The sequence below is a fragment of the Pleurodeles waltl genome, chromosome 12 (genome assembly GCF_031143425.1).
Source record: "Pleurodeles waltl isolate 20211129_DDA chromosome 12, aPleWal1.hap1.20221129, whole genome shotgun sequence".
NCBI lineage: Eukaryota > Metazoa > Chordata > Amphibia > Caudata > Salamandridae > Pleurodeles > Pleurodeles waltl.
In genome coordinates, this window is record NC_090451.1 from 542,567,549 (window position 1) to 542,594,130 (window position 26,582).

Consider the following 26,582-nt stretch of genomic DNA (forward strand, 5'->3'; position numbering starts at 1 on the left):
CTCCTCCCTCCCTGTGACGTCTACACTCACACCTGCATGCACCCCAACATCAGCCAGTGCTTCCATCACCACCTCACCCTCCAGTACAGTCCACACTCGTGTAGTCACCACCCCCACTGCCATTTACACGTCCCCTGTGTCCTCTACCACTGTGTCTGTCACCCCCTCTTCCAAGACACACAAACGCAGGCAGCCACCCACCCAACAGCCATCCACCTCACGACAGCCTAGAGCACCAGCACCTTCACCCAATGACAGCACACCTGACTCTCCTACAACCACCTCCTCTACCTCCACTTCCATCTCCACTTCTCCTACCCTTTACCTTGGCCCTAAGAAACTTTTCATGGCTAACCTTGACCTCTTTCCCCCCGATGAGCTCCCCCATCCATCTTCAAAGAGTCCCAAGAGCACCGCAGCCACCACCAGCCCAGCTTCGGGTGTCACTGTTGTGCATGGGTTCTGGAGCCCACCCTTTGCCAGCAGTGACACATCGATCAGCAGCAAGGACACGTCCAGCCCCCCCCCGGCAAGAGGACCCGCAAAAACAAGGGCCGCCGTGCGAGGACCGACAGGGCTGCCCCCAAGGAGCAATGTGCGGCCACTTCACCACCCACACCATCTAGGGGAGGCAAGGGCCCGAGAGCCCCATCAAAGGAGCGGAAGGGCAGCAGGAGCGCGGAGAAGGTGGACCCCACATGCCACATCCCAGCTGGGAAGGAGGACACTAAGGAGGCCAGGAGTCCGTCCCCGAAGGGTCCAGAAACATCACGGTCCGAGGGCGACTGAGCAGGGAGTCCAGGCCAGGTCTGGCTCCCTTGACCTGCTGGATGAGCACCGCTGAACAGGGCCCGCGGGGAAGAAGAGCACCGCTGTACAGGGCCCGCGGTGAAGAAGAGCACCGCTGAACAGGGCCCGCGGTGAAGAAGAGCACCGCTGAACAGGGCCCGCCGTGGAGAAGAGCACCGCTGAACAGGGCCCGCCGTGGAGAAGAGCACCGCTGAACAGGGCCCGCGGTGAAGAAGAGCACCGCTGAACAGGGCCCGCCGTGGAGAAGAGCACCGCTGAACAGGGCCCGCCGTGGAGAAGAGCACCGCTGAACAGGGCCCGCCGTGGAGAAGAGCACCGCTGAACAGGGCCCGCCGTGGAGAAGAGCACCGCTGAACAGGGCCCGCGGTGAAGAAGAGCACCGCTGAACAGGGCCCGCCGTGGAGAAGAGCACCGCTGAACAGGGCCCGCCGTGGAGAAGAGCACCGCTGAACAGGGCCCGCCGTGGAGAAGAGCACCGCTGAACAGGGCCCGCAGTGAAGAAGAGCACCGCTGAACAGGGCCCGCCGTGGAGAAGAGCACCGCTGAACAGGGCCCGCCGTGGAGAAGAGCACCGCTGAACAGGGCCCGCCGTGGAGAAGAGCACCGCTGAACAGGGCCCGCCGTGGAGAAGAGCACCGCTGAACAGGGCCCGCCGTGGAGAAGAGCACCGCTGAACAGGGCCCGCCGTGGAGAAGAGCACCGCTGAACAGGGCCCGCCGTGGAGAAGAGCACCGCTGAACAGGGCCCGCCGTGGAGAAGAGCACCGCTGAACAGGGCCCGCCGTGGATAAGAGCACCGCTGAACAGGGCCCGCCGTGGAGAAGAGCACCGCTGAACAGGGCCCTTCTTCTCAAGCACCGCTCCGCTGGGCCCTTCTTCTCAAGCACCGCTCCGCTGGGCACCGCCGTCTCAAGCACCGCTCCGCTGGGCCCTTCTTCTCAAGCACCGCTCCGCTGGGCCCTTCTTCTCAAGCACCGCTCCGCTGGGCACCGCCGTCTCAAGCACCGCTCCGCTGGGCCCTTCTTCTCAAGCACCGCTCCTCTGGGCACCGCCGTCTCAAGCACCGCTCCGCTGGGCCCTTCTTCTCAAGCACCGCTCCGCTGGGCACCGCCGTCTCAAGCACCGCTCCGCTGGGCCCTTCTTCTCAAGCACCGCTCCGCTGGGCCCTTCTTCTCAAGCACCGCTCCGCTGGGCACCGCCGTCTCAAGCACCGCTCCGCTGGGCCCTTCTTCTCAAGCAGCGCTCCGCTGGGCACCACCGTCTCAAGGACCGCTCCGCTGGGCCCTTCCTCTCAAGCACCGCTCCGCTGGGCACCGCCGTCTCAAGCACCGCTCCGCTGGGCCCTTCCTCTCAAGCACCGCTCCGCTGGGCACCGCCGTCTCAAGCACCGCTCCGCTGGGCCCTTCTTCTCAAGCACTGCTCCGCTGGGCCCTTCTTCTCAAGCACCGCTCCGCTGGGCACCGCCGTCTCAAGCACCGCTCCGCTGGGCCCTTCCTCTCAAGCACCGCTCCGCTGGGCACCGCCGTCTCAATCACTGTTTATGGTTCACTGTGCCCACCATGCCTCCTCCTTGACCAGTGGAGACTGTCATCCACCTGATGGACTGTGGCTTTGCACTCCCCAGGATGGTCCAGTGGGCAGCCCACCCACTGTAGAGACATTGAGAGACTGTGGCTTTGCACTCCCCAGGATGGTCCATTGGGCAGCCCACCCACTGTAGAGACATTGAGAGACTGTGGCTTTGCACTCCCCAGGATGGTCCAGTGGGCAGCCCACCCACTGTAGAGACATTGAGAGACTGGCTTTGCACTCCCCAGGATGGTCCAGTGGGCAGCCCACCCACTGTAGAGACATTGAGAGACTGTGGCTTTGCACTCCCCAGGATGGTACAGTGGGCATGGTGGCTCCTCGTGGATCTGGCGTCGTGGACTCATGTGGCTGTGGTGCCCCCCCCTTCCCTTCCCCCTGAGGTGCCTGTAGTTTTTACATCTGATGCCCCTGCAGTGTTCTCTCCAAAGGACTCAGGTCTCCTGTGTGGGCTTTGCCCTTGTTTCTCAAAACTTTGGCCCACGGACATGATGAATTTGTAGGATGTGCAGGGCTTGTTACTTCAGTTATACACTGATGTGTATGTCATTTGTTTTCTTGTGAATATCTTTCATGGTTGTACGATATTTTTCAGGACCTTTTTGGTACATAAATATTTATTCCAAATTTGATTATGTCCTAGCATTTTTCTGGGGTGTTTGGGTGGTGTCACTGTGACTTGTTGCTCTGCATTGGTGTGTACATAGTTGGGGGGTCACATATGTGTGTGCCCGTAACCTTTCGTCCTCCCCCCTCCCGTGTGTCGTAGGTGCAGTACTCACCGTTGTCGTCTGCGCCGGACTTCGTACTCGTGGTAGATGAGAAGGTAGACGAGAGCAGGTAGGATGTTTAATTCGGGTTCCATGCTGTCCTCCTTCCTCCTGGAGTGCGTAGTGATGAGCGTTTTCCCGTTCGTAGTCTGTTTCCGCCGTGTTTTTATCGGCGGTGCTCCCGCCCCGGAAAAGGTGGCGGATTGGTGAGTTGTGATAGGGTGGGCGGTACATTGTCTGCCGCCTGGCTGTTGGCGGTGACCGCCGCGCTGTTTGTTTGTACCGCCGTGGCGGGCGGAGTGTTAAAGTGGCTGTCTGTGTTGGCGGTTCCCGCCAGGGTCAGAATTCCATATTTTTTACCGCCAGCCTGTTGGCGGGTTGGCCGCCGCTTTAACACCGACCGCCAGGGTTAGAATCACCCCCACAATGTGTAAAGTATTTGTATATACACACACAGTAACACAGTGAAAACACCACAAACGTACTCCACACCAGTTTAGGAAAACAAGCCAATATTTATCTGAGTAAAACAAGACCAAAATGACAAAAATCCAACATACACAAGCAAAAATAAAAAATGTAAAGATTAAATGCAGTATAGCACTTAGAAACACAATAGCTCCAAATAGGGCTATCACAACCTGTTGACAGAGTTGTTTCCAACAGTCCGACGCTACTTGCGAGGGAGTGAGGGCCGGTCACAGAGTTGCACGGACCCTGGTACAGTACCTTGGAAAACAATGAGTAAACCAAGACTTTCCACAGGTTCGGGGTGTTGAGGCAATGCTGCAGCTGGTGCGGCGTTGGTTCCTTACTGCTACAGGGGAGGTGAGGTGTTGGTTCCTTACTTCTAGGCAGGGGAGGTGAAGTGTTGATTCCTTACGATTGCAAGGGAGGTGATGCAGTGTCGGTGGGGTGGCGTTAGTTCCTTAAGACTCAGTGGGGTCAGTGAATCCAACAGGTCAAGGCGCAAGGTGTTGACTTTGCTGTGTCGCAATCACACCACGGGGCCACAGGTGCTGCGGAGAGTCAGAGTCGGGTGCCATGGATGTCATGACACAATGCTCTAGACTCAAACTATGGTGGGACTTTGGAGGTGCTGCGGCATTAGGCCTGTAGCGTCTGTCGAGGTTGTTGCACTCAGCGGGGACCACAGCTCTGGTGCAGGCAGAGGCATGGAGTCAGACAGTGGCGCAAGTTCCGAAGTTGCTCTAGAGTCGATGTGCTTGGTTTCTTATTGGTTGAACCAAAACTCACTCCTAAGGGCCCAAGGACTGGAGTTGTCACCACTTAGCAAATCAGGACTCTCAGCAGAAGAGCCCAGGCACTGGCATATAAAGTTTTTGATGTCCCTGAGACTTCTTAACAGAAGGCAAGCTCAGTTCAAGCCCTTGGAGACCCATTCGAAGCAGGATGTAGAAAGCAAAGTCCAGTCCTTTCACTCCCAGGACAGACGCAGCAATCAGCAGGCCAGCACAGCAAAGCAACAGGCAGAGTGGCAGTCCCTTCTACAACATCTACATCTTCTTCTTGGCAGAATGTCCTCAGTCCAGAAGGATTCTAACTTTGAGAGGACAGAGATCCAGTACTTATACCCATTTCTTCCTTTGAAGTAGACACACTTCAAAGAAAAGTCTTTTTAGTGCACAAGACTCTGCCTTTCCTGCCATGGCCCCAGAAACACTCTAGCAGGTTGGAAACTGCTTTGTGTAAGGACAGGCACATCCCTATTCATATGCAAGTGTCTTCTCCTTCTACCACTCTAGCTCAGAAAGACCCATTAGGATATGGAGGGCACACCCCAGCTCTCTTTGTGTGACTGTCTAGAGTAAATTCACAAACATTGCAACTGTCATCCTGACCCAGACGTGTATTCCACAGACAGACAGAGGCACAGGTTGGTTAAGGAAGAAAATGCCCACTTTCTAAAAGCAACATTTTCAAACTCACACTTTAAAAACCCACTTCATCAAAAGATGTATTTTTAAATTGTGAGTTCAGAAACCACAAACTCCCTATCTCTATCTGCTTCCAATGGGAAATTACACTTAAAAGACACTTCAAGGCAATCCCCATGTTACCACTGTGGGAGAGATGTCCTTGCAATAGTGAAACTGAATTTAGCAGTATTTCACTATCAGTACATGTCCTGCCTTTTAAATACACTACACCCTGCCCATGGGTCTGCAGTGGGCCTAGATTAGGGGTGACTTACAGGTAATAAAATGGAAGGTTTGAGCCTGGTAAGTGGGTGCGCTTGCCAGGTTGACATGGTAGTTTAAAAGTGCACACACAGACACTGCAGAGCCAGGCCTGAGACATGTTTGCAGGGCTATTTATGGGGGGGGGGGCACAATCAGTGCTATAGGCCCACTAGTATCATTTTATTTACAGGCTCTGGGCACATCTGGTGCACTATATTAGGGACATACTAGTAAATCAAATATGCCAATCATGGATAAACCAATCACCAATACCATTTACACAGGGAGCACTTGCACTCAAGCACTGGTCAGCAGTGGTAAAGTGCCCAGAGTCCTAAAGCCAGCAAAAACAAATTGTAGCACACAGACAAAAATAAGATGTCAGAGGCAAAATGTTAAGGGATAACCCTGCAAAAAGGATCATTTCCAACACTTTGTTGAGACAAAAAACTAAAAACCTGGTTGTTTTATCTGCCTCTTTAAATCAAGGGCCTGATATTAGTCCCACGCAAAGCAGTGAGATTTCTCTGCACCAGGATACCCCTCTGGGAGTGATACGAAGTGTTATACAAATTCTACTAACTTAACCTCTTGGGCGCCAAGGATGTAATGTTTATGTCCGTGGTTGCGGCGCTGAGGCGCCACGGATGTAACCATTATGTCCTAGTACTGGCCCTCGGGGGAAGCGCTAGCGCTTCCCCCAAGGGCCACGCTCCCACCCTCCATGGCAGGGCTGGAAGGGGAATCGCTACCCGTTCCACCCCGACCCCCCCATTGACGTCTGATGACATCAGCACACGATTACCTCATCAGAGGCCACCCCACTGCGCTGGAAGCTCAGCTTCCAGTGCAGATGAGGAAAGAAATGCAAAAGCATTTCTCTTCCGATCATGTGATGGGGGCCTGAGCGCCATCAAAAGGAAGGAAAGGAATTTCCTTCCCTTTGATGTCTCTCTGAGCATTTCAGCAGTCGGATCGTGAAGCGATCAGGCTATTGAAATGCCTGCTAGACACCAGGGATCATTTTTAGAAGGGAAATTCTTGGGCAATGGTCGCTCCCCACGGGGGCAATCATTTTCAAGGCATTTTCTGCTCCCCCCCGAGGGGAGATCGGCCTATTGTTATTAGGCCGATTTGCACCCGGGTGGGGGGGGGTGCAGAAACCTCTAGGCGCCAGGGATCTTTTTTTTTTTGTTTTCTTTATTTTTTTTTAGAGGTGGAGAAAGACCCCTTAGGCAAAGGTCGGTCCCCTAGGGGGCAAATTATATTTAGGCCATTTCTGCACCCCCTAGAAAAGACTAGACACCAGGTAGTTTTTTTTTTTTTTACGTCAATTTCACACAACGGGAGCGGCCCCTTAGGCAAGGGTCGCTCCTGGGGGGGGGAGGGCAAATGCATTGTACGCCATTATTAATAATTAATAATAATAATTATTGATGCCAATTAAAATAGGCCGATCTGCCACCAAGGGGGGGGCAGAAACCACTAGGCACCAGGGATTTTAATTTTGTAAAACTTTTTTACAGATGGGACGCAACCCCTTAGGCAAGGGTCGCTCCCCTGGGGGGCAAATTTATTTTAGGCTATTTATGCCCCCCTCGGGGGTAGATCGGCCTATTTCTAATAGGGGGGGCAGAAACCACTTACACACCAGGGATTGGTGTGTGTGTATGTGTGTGTTTTGTTTGCGGGGCAGCCCCTTGGGCAAGAGTCACTCCCCATGGGGGCACATTACAGTTTGCCATACCTGCCCCCCTTGGGGACAGATCAGCCTATTTTTGGAAGGCCCATCTGCCCCCAAGGGGGTCAGAAAGCCCACCAGAGACCAGGGAAGATTTTTTTTTTCAAAAAAAGAGGTGAGGGTATGACATACCCCTACCTGAAATAAATGAGGCCAAAGTTGTTCTGCCCACCGGTGGGCAGATGGGGCAATTACCCCTGATTCACTCACCGGGGGGCAGAAAACCTACTAGAGACCAGGGAATTAAAAAAAAAATAAAAAAAAATAGTGGGGTGGTGGCTACCAACCAGAATGAGCATGGTGATGCCCCCACCCCAACTGAAGGGGGTAACAGTCTTTTAGCTTTCCCCGCACACTAAAACATCTTATCCCACGGCAAGGACGTTCGATTATTTTGTGTTTTGGTTTTACATTTGGGCCATGAGAGCTTGTCTAATTCTCAAAATTGTCCCACTTGGAATGGTGAGGGCTGCACTTTTTGGATTTTGGGATGCTGCCATGTAGAAAAATCCACTGGGTGAGTCCAGGGTGGTGTGCTTCACATGCACCCCACACCATTTTCTTACCCACAATGCCCTGCAAACCTCCAACTTTGCTGGAAATCACACATTTTTCCCACATTTTTGTGATGGAACCTTCCGGAATCTGCAGGAATCCACAAAATTCCTACCACCCAACATTGTCTCATCCATACCGATAAACATTCTGCCCCACTTGTCAGCCGGAACATTTTTTTTTCAAACTGCCCTTTTGGACCCGTTTTGGTTCCCCCTCAATTTTGACATGTATTTGGCTCTTCCCTGTCACAGGCACTTGGCCCACCTACACAAGTGAGGTATCATTTTTACCGGGGGAACGCTGGGTGGTAGGAAATTTGTCCCATTGTGGTGATCCCACACAGAAATGTGGGGAAAATTTTATTTTTTAGCTAAATTGGAGATTTGCTTAGGATTCTGGGTAAGAAAACATTGGGGGATTAATGCAAGTCACACCTACTTGGATTCTTCAGGTGTCTAGTTTTCAGAAATGTTTGGGTTTGGTAGGTTTCCCTAAATGGCTGCTGAGCCCAGGACCAAAAACGCAGGTGCCCCCCGGCGCCGAAACAGGTAGTTTTGTATTTGATAATTTTGATGCGTCCACATAGTGTTTTGGGGCATTTCCTTGTACGGGCACTAGGCCTACCCACACAAGTGAGGTGCCATTTTTATCGGGAGACTTGGGGGAACGCTGGGTGGAAGGACATTTGTGGCTCCTTTCAGATTCCAGAACTTTCTGTCACCGAAATGTGAGAAAAAGTGTTTTTTGGCCAAATGTTGAGGTTTGCAAAAGATTGTGGGTAGCAGAACCTGATGAGAGCCCCACAAGTCACCCCATCCTGGATTCCCCTCAGTGTCTAGTTTTCAAATATGCACAGGTATGGTAGGTTTCCCTAGGTGCCAGCTGAACTGGAGGCCAAAATCCACAGCCAGGCACTTTGAAAAAACAGCTCTGTTTTCTTTGGGAAAAAGATATGCGTCCAGCTGAGTTTTGGGGCATTTCCTGTTGCGGGCACTAGGCCTACCCACACAAGTATTGGACCATTTTAATCGGGAGACTTGGGGGAATGCTGGGTGGAAGGAAATTTGTGGCTCCTCTCAGATTCCATAACTTTCTGTCACCGAAATGTGAGGAAAAAGTGTTTTTTGGGCCAAATGTTTAGGTTTGCAAAGGATTCTGGGTAACAAAACCTGATGAGAGCCCCCCAAGTCACTCCATCCTGGATTCCACTAGGTGTCTAGTTTTTAAAAATGCACAGGTTTGGTACATTTCCCTAGGTGTCGGCTGAGCTAGAGGCCAAAATCCACGGCTAGGCACTTTCCAAAAAACACGTCAGATTTCAATGTAAAAATGTGATGTGTCCATGTTGCATTTTGTTTCGCGGGCATTAGGCCTTCCCACGCAAGTGAGGTACCATTTTTATCAGGGGGCTTGGGGGAACACAGAATAGAAGAACAAGTGTTATTGCCCCTTTTCTTTCTCAACATTTTTGCCTTCCAAATGTAATACAGTGTGTAAAAAAGACATCTATTTGAGAAATGCACTGTAATTCAAATGCTAGTATGGGGTCCCCGGAATTCAGAGATTTGCAAATAACCACTGCTTCCTAACAACTTATCTTGTGCTCATTTTGGAAGTGCAAAGGTTTCCTTGATACCTATTTTTGACTCTTTATATTTTACCAAATAAATTGCTGTACACCCAGTATACAATGAAAACCCATAGCATACTGCAGCTCATTTATTTGGGTCTGGGTGTCTAGGGTTCATGATGAGCCTACCAGCCCTATATATGCCAGCAAACAGAAGAGTCCATCAGACATAACAGTATATTGCTTTAAAATATCTGACATCGCAGGAGACAGTTACAGAGTAAAATGTGGAGAAAAATGGCTGTCTTTTTACATCAATTTCAATATTCTTTTATTTCAGCTGTTATTTTCGGTAGGAAAACCTTCTAGGATCTACACAAATTACCCCTTGCTCAATTCAGAATTTTGTCTACTTTTCAGAAATGTTTAGCTTTCCGGGATCCAGCATTGGTTTCACACCCATTTCTGTCACTAAGTGGAAGGAGACTGTGAACAAGTCCTTTTGAACCCGTGTGACTGGAGGATCACTCATTTTAAAGTGCTGATGCTGTGTGCTTTACTCGCCCTTGGCCTACATCAGTTTGGTGTATGGTGCTACCCTTCACACAAGTGGTGTATCTGCAATGGGTATATGTTTACATGTGAGTAGTACAATACAGGGATAATGCAGTGCTGTGTAGTGTGTGCATGTTGGATGCATGTGCTGGGTGTATGCGTGTCTGTGAGCAGTACAATGCATGAAGGATGAAGTGCTGTGTGGACAGTGCTTAATTGCAGCTGAGGGTTTTTAGTACTCAGCACTAGCATTTAATTGTCTGCTCCGGTCCTTATGACAGTCTACCACCTGGTGGTGCTGTCTGCCTATTTTAGGTATGAGCTCATTCAATATACATTACCAATGACTAATATCTGCCACCCAAGCCATTCTTACAGTTTTAGGGGCCTGGAATAGTATGAATTATGACACTTGTAAAAGTGTGATAGTTAGTAGTTGTGTTGGTACTGTCACTGGCAGAGACAATGGATGGTGCACGATGCAGTGTAGTTTGGAGGAGTTCTGTAGTTCAGTGTAGGGTTTTTTACAAATTAAGCATGGTGTGCGGTGAGTGTAGTTCAAAGGCCTTTGCTAGATATATGTGTACATGTGAGTGGTACAATACATGAAGGGTGCAGTACATGCATGTTAAGTGAGTGTGCTGAATATTTGTGTGCCTATGAGTGGTACAGTTCATGGAGGATAGGGTGTTGTGCAGTGTGTGTGTAGGTTGTTTACATTCACTGGGTGTATGCATGCCTGTGGATGGTGGAATACCTGTAGGACCCTGGGTTCTACTATGGGAGACCCAGGCCTGCATTGTAAAACATGAAGAGAAGATAAAAGAATCCCCCAGACAGATTTGTTTATTGCTGCATTCCTGTAAGCTGGGTGGGACACACAGGAGAGGAGAGAGACAGGTTTCCCCTGCACACTTCAAAGAGTGCTCTTTGTTTCAGTGAGAGGTCACAAGGAAGGGGTTTGGGTAAATCTTGGAAAGGAGGTGGCGCTGATAGGAGAATCATAAAAAGTGGGGGGGGGGAGGCCTGAGCTAACCTTTATACATATCAACGTGGCTGATATCCATGTGCACACTCTAGTCACTCCCATGGTCTGTGTTGTGGGATTATCAGCTTTGAAAACACTCCAGCTGAGACAGACTGCTTTCAAGAGGAACAAGGAAGAAGCAGGGCCCCAGCATAAGCTTCAAAAACTCAGACTCTAAATAACATTTGGTGTCTGGAAATGGACTATAAGAAGAGAAAGTTGAGATTCCAAAAACTGTCATTTAACAAGCAGCCAGACAGGCTGTGTGCGAAGTGGAAGCTCTGCAAGACTTCTGTCTGTGACCAGCACTGGAGGCAAAGGCTGCTAGTCTCCCTGTTGGGTGAGGGCACATCACTCAGGGAATCCAAAACCATGTACCCTAGAGCTTGTACCCTAGAGCTTGGAACACAATCGCCTGCCTGCTTGCCAAAGCCACTGTGCCCTGTAAGAATGAGGAGAGCGTTGGAGGGAACAAGGTCTAGTTGAAAATCCTGTTGAGTGGATTACCATTGAATGCACCCATCAGGTCATTGCCTGTGTGCAGTATAAAGTGTGCCCCCCGCATATGCCAGGAGAGTTCCGCCGTGAAGTGAGCCATGGTGAACATTGTGCCAATCGTGCTGGAGCTCGTGCGCAGCTAAGGATCAGCAACCCTGTATACCAGGAGGTGTTGCTGCATGTGAACTTTGTTAAACGGTGTGCCGACCAGACCAAAGCTTTGTGCAAATGAGGAGCAGAAACCATGTATACCAGAAGGTTTGTTGTGCAGACACCTGCAATTCTGAGCAGGTTAAGGCCAATGTACAGTAGAAACATGGGGACTGGATTTGCAAGAGGAAGTAACTGGATATAGCAAGAAGTGTGCACTGTCCTAAAGCATCAGTGGAGGAGTGAAGTCAGTGTGGGAACCTCCCCACGCATCTAGAGATCAGCAGCGTGAACTTCACGCCATCTTCCTCCCACTGTAGGAGAGAACAAAAAGACTTACTTGCAACGAGGCGTCGTGAGGCACCCTCAGTTGCTGCAGGAGCACAACTGCTTGTGAAGGAGATCAGGGATCAGCAAATGCAGCCTGTCTGGGCTACGTGCATTGAACACACCTAGACCAGCCGCTGCCTATCCAACATCCTCAAAGGGGGCGAACTCAGGAACTCTGGACCCTCCTAGACTGCAGGTGCACTGGAACACTTTTGACTTCAGAACAGACTGAAAGCGGACTCTTGAGATTTGGACTACAAGTGGGGCATACCCTGGATATTGCCTGTAGTGAATGGGAACTAACCACTATCACTAAAGAGTGGAGGAAATTGGACAGGGAACCACCAAGGAAACACTAGAGCCTTGTCCTCTATGATTATTGTATTTTTCCTTTGTGTTGGCAGCGGTAGAAATTAAATTAATTCTCTTTTTTCATAAAAGTGAGTGTTTGGTTGGACAATGATTTATTGCGGATGCTGCCTGCATTTTGAGTTGTGAGCCTGCCTTTCACTCCTCTGTATCAACACCTCTGCCTCCCCAAAGGGGAGCTTTGGACTGCTCCACCCGTGCTAACCCGGAGTGTCAAGTGCTGAAGGAATATTTGGCCCAATTGTTTGGAATCCATAGTAAGTTGCGCTGGGACATCACGAGTTAAAGGCTGCAAGCACGACAGTTGGGCCCAATAACCACTGCTGGCCCTGTGTCCCTCTGAAAGGGGTTCTGACAATGTTAGAATATTGATGGCACAAATATTGTCTGAAAAAATATTGTGGCCTAAATATCGTTATAAAAAATGTGTGTGGATTTTCTGTTATTAAGTCCATTAGGGCGATATTTTTGTAACGATAATTAGGACACAATATTTTTGTAAAAGGATATTTAGGCTACAATATTTTCAAACCACAGTCATCGGGGATGCTTGAAGAAAGTGACCAGAAGGCGGGACATGAGGATAGAACAGACGACTAAAGTAACAGATGAATCAGGAGTGAGGGATATTTTGGGAAGACTATATTAAACCATTAAGAAATAGATTTTCTGCAAAAGGCCTGCCTTCAATAAAGGAAAGTTGGAAGGTATGCCCTTGAAAGTACAGTAACTTGACCCTTTCTAACCGATCTTTCTTGGACCTCTGTGGACAGGTCTCTTGCTCTCTGCATCTCTCTAAAAGATACACTGTGTACCGTAAAAGAGCATGGATTTGGAATTTACAGCAATAGCATTGGAGTAAAGGTGGAGTAAAGAGTAGTATAAGCCCGTTCCTCCATCCCTCAAGGGTTTGGAGATATCAAAACAGAGGGGTTTTCGAGGTTGACCGATGTAAAAACGGGTGGGATGAAAATGAATTGTGCTGATGTTTCAGAATATATCTGAATTACTACCAATCAAGCACATTTTTGTGGTGGAAACAAATATTTTAAAATGATCAAGGCACATCAATACATTAGGTGATGACGTTTGCACACATTATCATTTGTATGCAGTAAAACCATATTTCGGTGCAAATGTAATGGGCCTTTTAATTGAAAATGTGTTGTCTGTAATAAGAGTGCACTACCACACCATCATTTTCTCCACACTAAGCCACTCCACTCCACTCTAGGCCCTTCCACTCTAGGGCATGCAACTCCATTCTACAAAACTCGACTCCTTCCTACAACACTCCACTCCACTCTGACATTCCACTCCACTCTATGCCCTCCACTCTAAGACACTCTACGACAAGCCACATCACTCGATTCCATGCCACTCCAATGTATGCCACTTACTCCACAATAACACGCCACTCCACTCTATGCCACTCCACACTACTTACCCCACCCCACTCTATTGTACTACACTCCAATCTATCCCACTCTACTCCAAAGTACCCCAATCTACCCCACCCCCTCCATTTCACTACAATCTACCCCTATCTACTCCACTCTAATCTACGCCACTCCATTCCACCCAATCTACCCCACTCTACTCCAATTTACCCCACTTCACTCCAATCTACTGCATTCAAGTCCCCAATTTACCCACCTCACCCCAATCTAACTCACCCCAATTCAATCTATCCCACTCTAACCCAATGTACCCTACTCCAATCTACCCCACTCCAAACTACCCCATTCCACTATACCAGAGTCTACCCCACTGCACTCCAATCTACCCCAGTCCACCCAATCTACCACACCACTCAAATCTGCCCCACTCTGCTCCAATCTACCCCAGTCTACCGCACTCCAATCCACTTCAATCTACCCCACTCCAATCTACCCCAATTCACCCCACTCCAATGTACGGCAATCGAACACACTCCACTTCAATTTACTTGACCCCACTCAAATCTACCCCACTTCACTTACTCAAATCTACCCCAGTCCAATTTACTCCACTCCAATTTACCCCACTCCAAACTCCACTGCCAGCTAGCCAACTCCTCTCCACTCTAATCTACCCCACTCAAATCCAGTCTACCCCATTCTTCTCTAATCTACCCCACTCCAATCTACCACAATTCACTCTACTCCAATCTAACACAATCTACCCCACTCCAATCTTCCAGTCTATCCCACTCCTCTCCATTTTACCACAGTTCAATGCACTCAATCTGCCCCACTCAATTCCACTCTAATCCACGCCACTCTTCTCTACCACACTCCACTCCAGCTAAATTTAGCCCACTCTGCTTCATCCAATCTACCCCAATCCAATCTACCACAATCCACTCAACTCTACCCCACTCCACTCCAATCTAACACACTGCACCCAAATCCACCCCATGCAAATTTACCCCAGTCCACTCTAACCCAACTCCATTCCACTTTGCCTAATCAACACCACTCCACTTCACTCCAATCTACCACATGCAATCCAAATCTACCCCAGTCCTGTCCAATCTAGCCCACTCCACCCCACTCCACCCCACTCCACCCTATTCCAATCTACTACCCCATTTCACCCCAAACTACCCTGCTCCAATCTACCCTATCCAATTTGCCCAACTGCAATCTATCCTGTCCAATCTATCCCATACTACTCCACCCCAATCTACCCCACCCTAGCCCAATCTACACCACTTCATCCCAATCTACCACAATTCAGTCTACCCCACCCCCACTCCAATCTACCACAACCTACTCCATTCCAATCTATTCCACTTCACTCCAATCTACCCCACTCTACCCCAATCTACCCCAATCCACCCCAACCAACCTCACTCTTTCCCAATCTACCCCATACCACTCCAATCTACAAAACTCCCCAATAAACCCCAATCCACTATACCCTACCCCAATCTACCCCACTCCAACCTCCCCCAATATAACCCCATTCCATTCTGCTCCACTATAATACACCCAATCTACCCCACTTTACTCCACACCAATCAGCGTCTCTCCACTCTAGTCTACCCCATTCCACTCCAATCTACCCTAATCCACCCCACTCATTCCAATCTACCCCAATATATCCCACTGCACTCTACTGCATCTACACTACTTCTCTCTACTCCACTTCAATCTATCCCACACTGATCTACCCTAATTTACTCCACTCCAGTGTACCCCACTCCACCCCAATCTATCCCAGTTCAATCCACCACACTCCAATCTACCACGCTAACCTATTCAACTGCCCCACTCCAATCTACCCCACCCCACTCCAGTCTACCCTAATTTACACCAATCTACACCACTCCAGTCTACCCCACTCAACCCCCACTCCACTCTACACCAATCAACCCCATTACGCGCGACCACAATCCATCCCATTATACTCCACCCCACCCTACCCTCCTCCAGGTCACTAACATTTAGCCATGCTGAAAAGCAGTCACACTGCTGGACTTAATGGCTAAAAAACATTGCCAATGCCAATAGCTTTTTCATAGGTGAGACCTATTGGCTTTGCCAATGCTCGTTCTGTCTATCAACTCACTCCCTTCATTTTAGGCATAACTCCATCAGAGTGGCAAAAATACCATGAAATTCACTATACTATATCTTCCATCAAACACTGTGACTTGGGGTACCACACAACAGATATTCCTTCGCCCTTGGAGAACACGGCCTGCTAACCACCTTACTGACTCAGCACAGTCCCTAAAAGGATGACAGTAATGCTGTCACAGTGCTTATCTTTGATCCTCGTCTGCTTTACTGTGCAGGAACCCACATATGTATTTTCAATGCAGGTGAACAGATGCTGTCCTATTGAGCTATCACCCTTTGTTCCCAGTGTCTACCCCTCCTGTGTGCACTCTTCTGCTTTTTTCTTTTCACTGTCTTGTTTGTTTGCAGATTCACTAGCCTGGTTATTGGGCTGTTCTCAACCCTTCCTGACTTATTGCCTATTCTGCCTCACTTTTTTCTTCAGCCTTTCCATGGATGTTGCGTAACATTTGCAATTGACTCAGTGGACATGATAGTGATACCTATTTGTATCTCACCCAAGACCACAGTCCCACACCATGTTCAGGAAAACCTAAACATTGTATGGGATCTCCAAACTTTAGGAGCCCTAGACTGGTACCCACTATTGCATGGACTCCTTTGGAACCAGCCCAAGACCAGGGAGTCTCTTTGTTGACAGTGTGCCTGCCAGTGTTACCAGCTTATTAGCATTAGAAGGCTGGAAGAATTTAGAGCAGGCTAGCTGGTGCTGTTTTTCCAGATCATTAACCCAACAGGTAAGACAGCTACAAACAGAACAATGACCCTGCAAGTGGGGAGAAATCTCTTAGGATGTGAATGCCAATGCAATTATGTTTTGGAGAAACATATCCCATCTTTGGGAATGTGTTTCTGTAAAATACAAAAAAGGCTAACTGAGTCATCATGAAGTGACATCCTGACGGCATTACAATTTTGGTGAAAGTGCAGCTGCCAAGTTGGCAACCGCACTTTTGATAAAATTCCCTTGCCAAAGCAGCAAAAAAATCGCCCTGGCCTCTGTCACCCTAATAGCTTAGCAGCCTGCCTGTGGAACCTTAATAGACCCCTTATGTTTTTTCAACAGATGTTTTTTGAGTCAGTACTTTCATCTGTTACCCCTTTGATGACAACAAAATTCACCAGGCTAATTGCTGTAATACAATGTTAGCAATTTTCAGGATTATTTAATAGTATAAAATGATTTTATTCTCATCTTAGTACAGAGTGTCTCATTACTAACATGTTCATATAAAATACAACTCAGCAAAATAGGAGTCAGGGTCCTAACGATAGTTTGGTACGCAGAGTTTCTGTTATAAAGCATAGCAGATGTTCTGTCCGTTGCATTACAAGTGCATTAAAGTCAACAGCACTCTAAATAGGCGGACCAGCTATCCGCCATGTTTTGATACTGTACCCTGTCGTCTCACTTCAAACACTGCTTTGAAATTCCTCATCACCGCCATATCCAGAGCCACACAAGATGAAGTTCTTCACATCTCCGTGCCTATGTCTGATAAGAGAAGTAAGCTTGTGCTATCATAAACAAAAATGTATGTTTTTTTAGCTCATTTCACTTGTCTAGGAAACATATTCCCTCACTACGTACCAGTATTCATGAAATTCAAAATATATGTAGGTCGCCAGTAGATAGTTATAGTTAGGACCCTGTTTTTATAGAAAAGGCATTTTTTGCTTTGTCAATAACTTTGGTGCCGTTTGACAAATCCTTACAAAATTGTCAAAACTAGTTTGCCACTCACTTCTGCTGCTGTCTTGAAAGTTTTGGGGTGATGTGTCAAGCAGAGGCTGAGAAAAAGGGGGATTTCTCAAAACACGTTTCCCCCATGCAATTTCCCATAGGGATTTTTAACACGACAACAGCCCAAACCTATGAACAGAATTACACCAAATTCAGCAGAAAGATAGCTCTTGGTCCAAAAGGAGCCCATTTTGTTATTTGATGTAAATCTGTTCAGTAGTTTTTCAGGTATTAAAGGAAAAAGAAATATAAATATGTAGGGATGTGGATTCTCTGCGCACCCGTCAGTCCCTGTGCTGATATATGACTGGCTGCCAACACTTCAATCAGGAAGAGTTGGCAGCCATTTTGAGACTCCGACTCAGCAGAGTCCCAAAATAAAACATAAAAATAAAAAAAGGAGCAGGGTAGAAATACCCTGACCCCCTAGCCCTGGTGCTGAGGTCTCCCAAGGACCCCGCTGGGGGCCGAAACCTTTTTTTTCCAAATTTGCTGTGAAATCATTGAGGATCTGTGAATCTACTGCAAAATTGACAAAAAACAAGCGCAGTCTCCCATGCTTGTTTTCCTTTCCACCCCTGGGTGGGCCACATCCCAGGTACATGCCACTGTGTACTATTTTGGGAGAGGGCGCACGCGGCCGCCCACCTCACACTATAGAGAGCCCCAGGGACCACCATCTCCCCGAGGATATAATTATAAATAGAAAGGGGCCTGCGCGGACCCACCGCCTTAGGATCAGGAGAGCCTCTTGACCATCACCTGCCCAGGACATTAACAATACATAGGAGGAAGGACGTGTGGCTACCCCTCCTCAGGCTATAAGGAGCCCCAGGGACCACCACCTCCCTGAGGCTTTAACAGGAAATTGGAAGGGGGGCCACGGGCACCCCCCTCTGTGGCCCTTGAGGGCCCCAGGGACATACCACCTCCCTGGGGCCAGAAATACAAAAGAAAGGGGGAGGAGGGCATGCACCCCCCCTACTGGGTCATTTTTGGCCCAGAAGACCACCACCTCCCCGGGGCTGGCCGTAAAGTAGAAAGGAGGGAGGCACACGGCCCTCCTCCTGGGGCCACTATTGGCCCTGGATGCCTCCACACCCCAGTGCTGGCTCGTAACTCCAGAGGTGCCCACCCTCTGGAGACAACCATTTGCTGTCCCTTGGCGGGAGCTATGACAGCTCCAGCCAAGCAAGAACAAACGTTTAGTCTGCTCCCAGCGGGTGGGAGCTGGAAAACTGCTCCCGCTCTCTGAGAGTGGACTTTTCATATATTTTCCTGCCCACTGTCAAGCAGGCAGGAAAACAGATGAAAGGATTCCTCTCGCACACAGGGACCAGCATTTTAACTGCTCCCAGCATGCCGTAGCCATGCTGGCTCCGCTAGAGGCGAGGAGCCGGCAGGGACTGCGGGGGCCTTGAGGCTTCCCCCGTGGCCCCCAGGAGACTTTTTTGCTTGGCCAAAGCCAAGCTAGTGTGTTTTCTCTGCAGTCTCACCTTGAAAAGTTATCTGAAATCCTTGATGGATGTGTTTGCATTGTTGCGCTTTTGAGTGCAATATGTTATGTAGTGACTTTATGAGTGGGTTCTTTCTTGTCATCTCCTGTTGAAAACAGAGCTCGTTGTTCTCCCTTTTAATCACTACAAGTATGCAAAATGATGCAGAAGCCAAGCTTCTTTGGCTCCGCCACACATATGTTAGTGGTATGCAACTTCTGCCTGCCTTTTTTCAGGATGTTGTATAGCTTACCAAAAGGCCCCCTCAGAGAGTTTCCCACCAATTTTGGAGATGCTTTCACGATGCAGAGGAATATGAGCGCGTCTCCACCAAACAAAGCACTTACTACATATAATTAAGAGGATGTACCCTTGTTTGGTGGAGATTCAGCTCTTTGTAAGCTTATCGTCTTCTCTACACGAGGATTCATGTTGCTGCAGATTTCTGTATGAAGCCGCTCAAGGAATAATCACATTGCCAAAATTACAGACAAACAAGGTCACTGGAGACATTGCCTCATGGTCCTTTGCACAGCTGTAGTGTAGGAGATGCACTATACATTTACCCAACAAGGTAGTACTTACTACTTAGCCACAGAAAGTACTTCAGTTGGGTAGTCGTTTTGCATAAAACATTGGCCTCTTCTTGGATAAATAAGCAGGTCACGATGCATCCTGACAAAGATGCTCATGTCCCAGAAATTAAACCTCAATTGAAGCTCCACTTCTATTAAGTATACATCATACTAGCTTCTTGCTGTTGGCCAAGGCAAAGCAAGTGTGTTTTCTCTGCAGTTCCACCTTGAAAAATTATCTGAAATCCTTGATGGAGGTGAATGCATTGTTGCTCTTTCAGAGTACAATATCTTTTGTAATGACTGTGACAAGTGAGTTTTTTCTTTTCAAATCCTTTTGAGAACAGAGCATATCGGTCTCCCTTTTAACTACTACGAGTATGCAAAAGCGCAAAATGACCTAGAAGCCCCGTCTGTTTGGCCGAAGGCCCTGCGTGGCGTGAGGTTGGTCACCCATGGGGGGTTGGCTGCAGGGCCTGGCTACAGGCCAGGTCCAGAAGCCAACCCACTGCACAGCCGAAGGCTGGATTTATATATATATATATATATATATATATATATATATATATATATATATATATATATATTCAATGAAAAAAACAAAGGTTAGAGGGGTGTTATAGTTAGTACCACATATATATATATATATATATATATATATATATATATATATATAGGGTCTGAATTTATATGCACAAACCCATAGAAATTCAGCTGTTACAGTTATTTCAAGTAACTATAACTCGTATCCTAAGGTAACTATAAACTTGCGCCCTTGCTATTCACAGCTCACTACCCCACATATTACATCATTGATTACATCTTCTATGGCATCATTGATATTATCACTGAAACATTTGCAAAAAAGTTATTAATGAGAAAACTGTGGATGGTGGGCGCTAGTTATAGTTACCTTAGGGCACAAGTTATAGTTACTTGATATAACTTTAAGAGCTGAATTTCTATGGTTTTGTACGGGTAAATTCAGAACCTAACTATAAAATCCCTCTAGCCTTTGTTTTATTTAGGATATATATATGCAAAAAAGAATAGAGAACTCTGGGTAGTTCCCAAGTTTAGGTCGAGACAGCTCTAGTAAGGAGCACCCTGCAAAACCAGCGACACTCTAGATTTGCTCACCTCAAATGTCTGTTTATCTAGCAAAGTCTTTAAGCATTGGATCAGCACAGTGCTATCCACAACGAGCTAGATAGTGACAAAGTCTTTTGCCATTTGTACAGCACAGTTTTTAAGCATAGGTTTGACACAGTGTCAACCTTGCCGAGCTGTAAAATGACAAAAGCCATTTACCACTCCAGGTACAGTATTACAGCTTTGGACTGGCAAAGTACCGTCCAAGCCAACCTGGAATGAGTAAAAGCAACCCTGACACCTGTTTCGCTCTCATTAGAGCTCATCAGAGAGGTTTAGCTTTGTCCAGACACAAGGGAGCACCCAATATAAGTCAAAACAAATCCCTTTCAGGGTTAGAGTGACGCATAAATTATGCAAAAAAGAATAGAGAACTCTGGGAAGTTCCCAAGTTTAGGTGGAGAGCAGCTCTAGTAAGGAGCACCCTGCAACACCAGCGTCACTCTAGATTTGCTCACCTCAAATGTCTGTTTATCTAGCAAAGTCTTTAAGCATGGGATCAGCACAGTGCTATCCACGCCGAGCTAGATAGTGACAAAGTCTTTTGCCATTTGTACAGCAAAGTTTTTAAGCATGGGTTTGACACAGTGTCAACCTTGCCGAGCTGTAAAATGACAAAAGCCATTTACCACTCTAGGCACAGTATTACAGCTTTGGACTTGTAAAGTACTGTCCAAGCCAACTTGGAATGAGTAAAAGCAAACCCCTGACACGTGTTTTGCTCTCATTAGAGCACATCCAAAGCTGTAATACTGTGCCTGGAGTGGTAAATGGCTTTTGTCATTTTACAGCTCAGCAAGTGTCAAACCTATGTTTAAAAACTTTGCTGTACAAATGGCAAAAGACTTTGGGGGTTATTCTAACTTTGGAGGAGTGTTAATCCGTCCCAAAAGTGACGGTAAAGTGACGGATATACCACCAGCCGTATTACGAGTTCCATAGGATATAATGGACTCGTAATACGGCTGGTGGTAAATCCGTCACTTTTCCGTCACTTTTGGGACGGATTAACACCTCCTCCAAAGTTAGAATAACCCCCATTGTCACTATCTAGCTCAGCGTGGATAGCACTGTGCTGATCCAATGCTTAAAGACTTTGCTAGATAAGCAGACATTTGAGATGAGCAAATCTAGAGTGTCACTGGTGTTGCAGGGTGCTCTCGACCTAAACTTGGGAACTACCCAGAGTTCTCTATTCTTTTTTGCATAATTTATGCATCACTCTAACCCTGAAAGGGATTTTTTTACATATTTATTTATATATATACATACCTTGTGCAAATGACCCCAACCATTTCACAGAATTATTATTTTTTCATAAGGATATCCAGATTCTTTAAGAAGTTCTACTACTCAATAATTTCCGAACTGCCATTCCAGTGGCTCGGTTTGTTCATAAACCAAATCAAAGAAACATTCTTTTTCATTGACTATGATTATAATGGAACAATTAGAGTAAAATAAACCACTCACCCTTTACATTAAACATGATTGCAAACAAAGCCACATAGAACTTCTGAGCACTACTGAAGACATACTTTGCACACCTAACTCAAGGTTTATAAGTTGTAACGAGGCCGTTGATTTAAAGAGGTTCAATGCAGTGCTCCACAATGTACCTTTAACAATGAGACTTTATGTCTGGCAACCCATCTTCATATTTCTGAGACATGTAGCACAAATGAGATAATGTTTGCATTATACAACCGCTTCAGTGCTAATAATTTGCAACCACTGCCCACTTCCCTATGTTCTGGTAACTAACGCTGCTGCTTTGCTCCCTGCAGCAATTGCTTTCTTTGCTCAAGTTGGGTCTTGTTTTACTCATCATGCTACTGCGCAAAGGAGCCCCCCTCATAAGATGACTGAATCACTTTCTCCAGACCGTTATCTGCCATAATCAAAGCATATTTTCTTACTTATGTCTGATATTACAATTTCTGCTTATTCATAATTAATCAATATTCAAAATAATATTGAAATAAATTACAATTTTATTAATTAATTATCCCATGCTAATGGGAGTTGGAAGCATTATAAGTAAATCATTGGCATGAAACTGAATTAGAAAACCTGAAGTTGCAATTCTAAGTGTAAAATAATTGATCAAACATACATTGTAGGAAGGTAGCTTAGTACAGGCAAAAACGATAAGGGGAAATACACAACTTTGCTGAAACCCATCTTTGCTCCACCTTAATTTCCTTAGTACGAGTTGGGTTGATGCGATTTTTGACTAGAACTGAATTATTTGAGTTCAACAGTATCAACATAGACAAAAGAAATTTGGCATTACCATAGTTCTTCAATTTGAATCAAATGCTATATATATTTAAGGAGTAAAAATGTACACAGTGCTCACCAAACATAACATAAATACTGTTTTCGATCTTTAAGTATATTACTGCATTAATTGTGCTTATGGTAGAGTAATTTGATCTACAGTGAGCTTCTGAACATAACTTTATCTCGTACTCATCCATCCAATCTTCTAAGATAGATAAAATATGTTTATATATAGATATATGAGGATGGTTGATGAACTAGATAGACACCCTTTTCTTATACGAATCATGAACGAACAATCATAGTAAGGATATTTTCCTTCGAAGGTTTGAGGTTAAGCCATATTTAAGGCAGTAATAAGACTCGCCAGGTCACAGCTGTCATCGGATTTCATCAAAAAAGTGAAATCATATCAGCCCCTCAAGCAATAGATTGTTTTGTTGCTATACACAATTTTGTATTCCAGCAGCCATGAAATGGTTCATCATCTCTAAAGAAAGGCTTTCAACCCCAAAGGTTGAATGAAAATATTCTCTAATGAAGTGAAATTCCTTCATTTATTTTTCCTAAATTATACATTTAGATTGTTTTAACTTTTAGGTGTAATATCAAAGTCATCTTCAAATGTGCCTGGGATCTGAGCTGACAACTATTTTCACAAGTCTGATACTATTTTTTTCAAAAACATTTTCTTTTCCTTTAATGAGACCATCGGTCTTACTCTGCTTTCAGATTATGCAAATGGCAGAGTAAATCACTTTTTTGATCCTGCAGGACTCAGGGAATAATGTTTCAGATCTGATTTTAACTAGTTTGCTTGTCTCCCACTTGCTACGGTAAGCCATACAAGACCCCTTGTCCACACATCATACTTCCATAGCACACAATTGCATAAATATATTCCTTCCACCCTTCCCTGCCATGTTAGCCTACTTTGGTCCACTTAACTTGATAGCATTACCCACAATTTCACTTTTATGTAGAGTAATTCCTACTTCAAAATATTTTATTTAAATTTACAATTCGATTAAAACATCCACAGTAGGCAATCCGTAAAAAATAACACCTAAATGTATCAATCTGGGCCCATTGCATTCTACCATTTACATTTTTTTTATTAACAATGTAATCACCTCATTAATCAGATTCTCTCATCACGTTTACTATCCAAACACACCTGATGTCGTACTTCTAAATGCGAAAAGAAATCATTGTCCTGCAGTCACCACAATTTGGATGAAGCAGTGGACTCCTGCTACCCCGATATCTCTTCCCAGCAATTGACAGTAGAAAGTAGACAGACCTACAAAGCACTCCACAGCACTGTCCCTCCCACCTCACGCACCACAGCTTTCAAGGACACCAGAGGACGTTAGGGGCTCCATGCTACAATGTTCGCACTGATAAAACTATTTAAGAACAAAAGATACATGTAATGATGTAATGAAAAGAGGCAGAAGTAGGGATTTCACAGAAGCAAGTGTGTGGACAAGCAGGTACCTGCAGGGAAGCAAAAAACATATGGCACCCACAGGGCCCACAAGGCACACTTGCACATCTTTGAGGACCAATCCAATTCACTTTCTCCGGCTCCGCAAAGGTCAGAGAGGCTGCAGCAGCAATCAGTGCTGCTCCCTCGGTCATGGCTCATATCTGCATCTTCCGGGCTTCTGGGCCTACAGATGATGAGAATGAGGGAATCTATAGTTCCGTACAATCTGTCATCATGGCCAGCCTACTACACACAGAAACTGCAAAATGCATTCAAAGTCACGTGGAGAGCCACAACTAGACCTCAGATCAGGCATCCACCCTTTGATCCACCAGGCATTTCAAACACCAGGCATTTCAAACACAAAGGCCTGGTTACTTGAAAACATTCTGAATAATCATTCCAAAATGCTCTGTGCTCTAAACTGCCGCCAGCCGGACAGATTATGATGTATTTGCTCCTGTGCTGTTTTTGGGTCCTGTACTTCTTGACATTTTTAAATTCTACAATGGAGCCTCATGTGGGACTGTAATAATATAAGGAGTTCATCACTATACATTCACTTCAGTTAAAGATATCACTTACAAATACACATATTTCATTTATTAATCTTTAACGCAAATATATATTCATCATCATCCAGCGGTCAGCGCTTCCACTAAAATGGTATTTCAGATATATCTTTCATACAGGTATGCCAGTGCCTTGCAGGTCACTTTGAAAGGCTGCTAACCCTTGCATCTTCTGTCCTTAGGTTGTTACCCATCCAGACTGGCACCCTCCCACCATCAACAATGACTTAGCCCTGGCGAAACTGGCCTCTCCAGCCAAGCTGAATGCCCATGTGTCCCCGGTCTGCCTGGCGGCCTCCGAAGACGTCTTCCCTGGCGGCCAGAAGTGTGTGACCACAGGTTGGGGACGGCCAAGCACCAGCTGTAAGTGCATCACTATTGCTGTTATGCCTTTAATGTGTCCTTCATGCAACATTAATACCAATAATAACAGCGGTGTTGCATGTAGCACGTGCTGTTACCCTCTCGGCTTTGCATCCAGCAGATAATGTGTTACTAACACCCATGTCAACAGTACTCATTGTATAGGTAGTGCAAATACCAAAGCTGAATTGTTCCTGAGGGAACATAAGCCTGGGGGATGCCACATGTACACATATTTTAGAACAACATTTATAAAGCGCCGATTACAATTATTTTAGCGATTAATTAGAGTAATTGTAACAGAAATTGGTTTAACAATTTGACAAAAGCACTTGAAACCTTCATAGTAAAATGAGGCTCGTGCAGGTAAAGCCGTGCAGCCAACAACTGTGACAGAAAATGAAACGTTTTTAATGAAGTCACTAGCCGGCCATCTTGGTTCGAACTCAACATGGTGGCGCATATTACGTTAGATTAATTTCTGCTGGAAGGGGCCAGCTGCACACACCTGGGCTCCATCAATAAGTGTATCAACACACCGCAAAAGCTGTAAATTCGTCTGTTCACAGCAGCCAGTACCAGTTTTAATACTGTCGGTGCCATATTGCAGAACTAAGGTTGTATTCACACCTGTGCACTATCAGGAAGCAGATAAGAAGATAAAGAAGAAGAGGAATATTTTCATTTTTGGCGCGGCAAAGGCGTCAACTTTGGGAAGACCTGATGCAAAGTGTTGGGTTAGTATTTACAATCCAATCCAAACCACGATTTGCATTGGATTGTACCCAAACGTAAAGCAGTAGAGCACAATGCCTTGGGTTTTTCCTATTTGCATGTGTGCTGGATTCTGCAGCACACATACAAAGAGGAAATTACCTTTCATCATAATGTTTCTGCAGGAAGAGACCCCTTCCTCACAAAAACTATGCTGAGCATGAGGTAGAAAGCCTTGCACTATGGTGTAAGGGAGTTTGCGTTGGCGCATGGCTGCGGAAAGTGTGCCAGTACAGTTAGAAAGCCAGACAGCACCATATCTTTGTTGGTCTGGAGCTGTTCTGATCTTTCCCATTCATGCAACACAGCTCTGCAGCTTCACCTGCTGCAGTGCATTGTGTGATGTATTTTTAACTCCATGCCTCAGTCTCTCTCTTTAAAAAATAAATGC

General features: G+C 46.5%; 1 protein-coding gene across 1 annotated transcript in view; it reads left to right on the plus strand.

Moving 5' to 3' along the window:
• Positions 1-26,582, plus strand: part of LOC138268156 (chymotrypsin B-like) — a 114,662-nt gene that overhangs the window by 52,154 nt on the left and 35,926 nt on the right. The window contains exon 5 of the mRNA XM_069217578.1: positions 25,237-25,417. Within this exon, the coding sequence (XP_069073679.1) occupies positions 25,237-25,417 (181 nt within the window). The remainder of the gene's footprint in view (positions 1-25,236; positions 25,418-26,582) is intronic.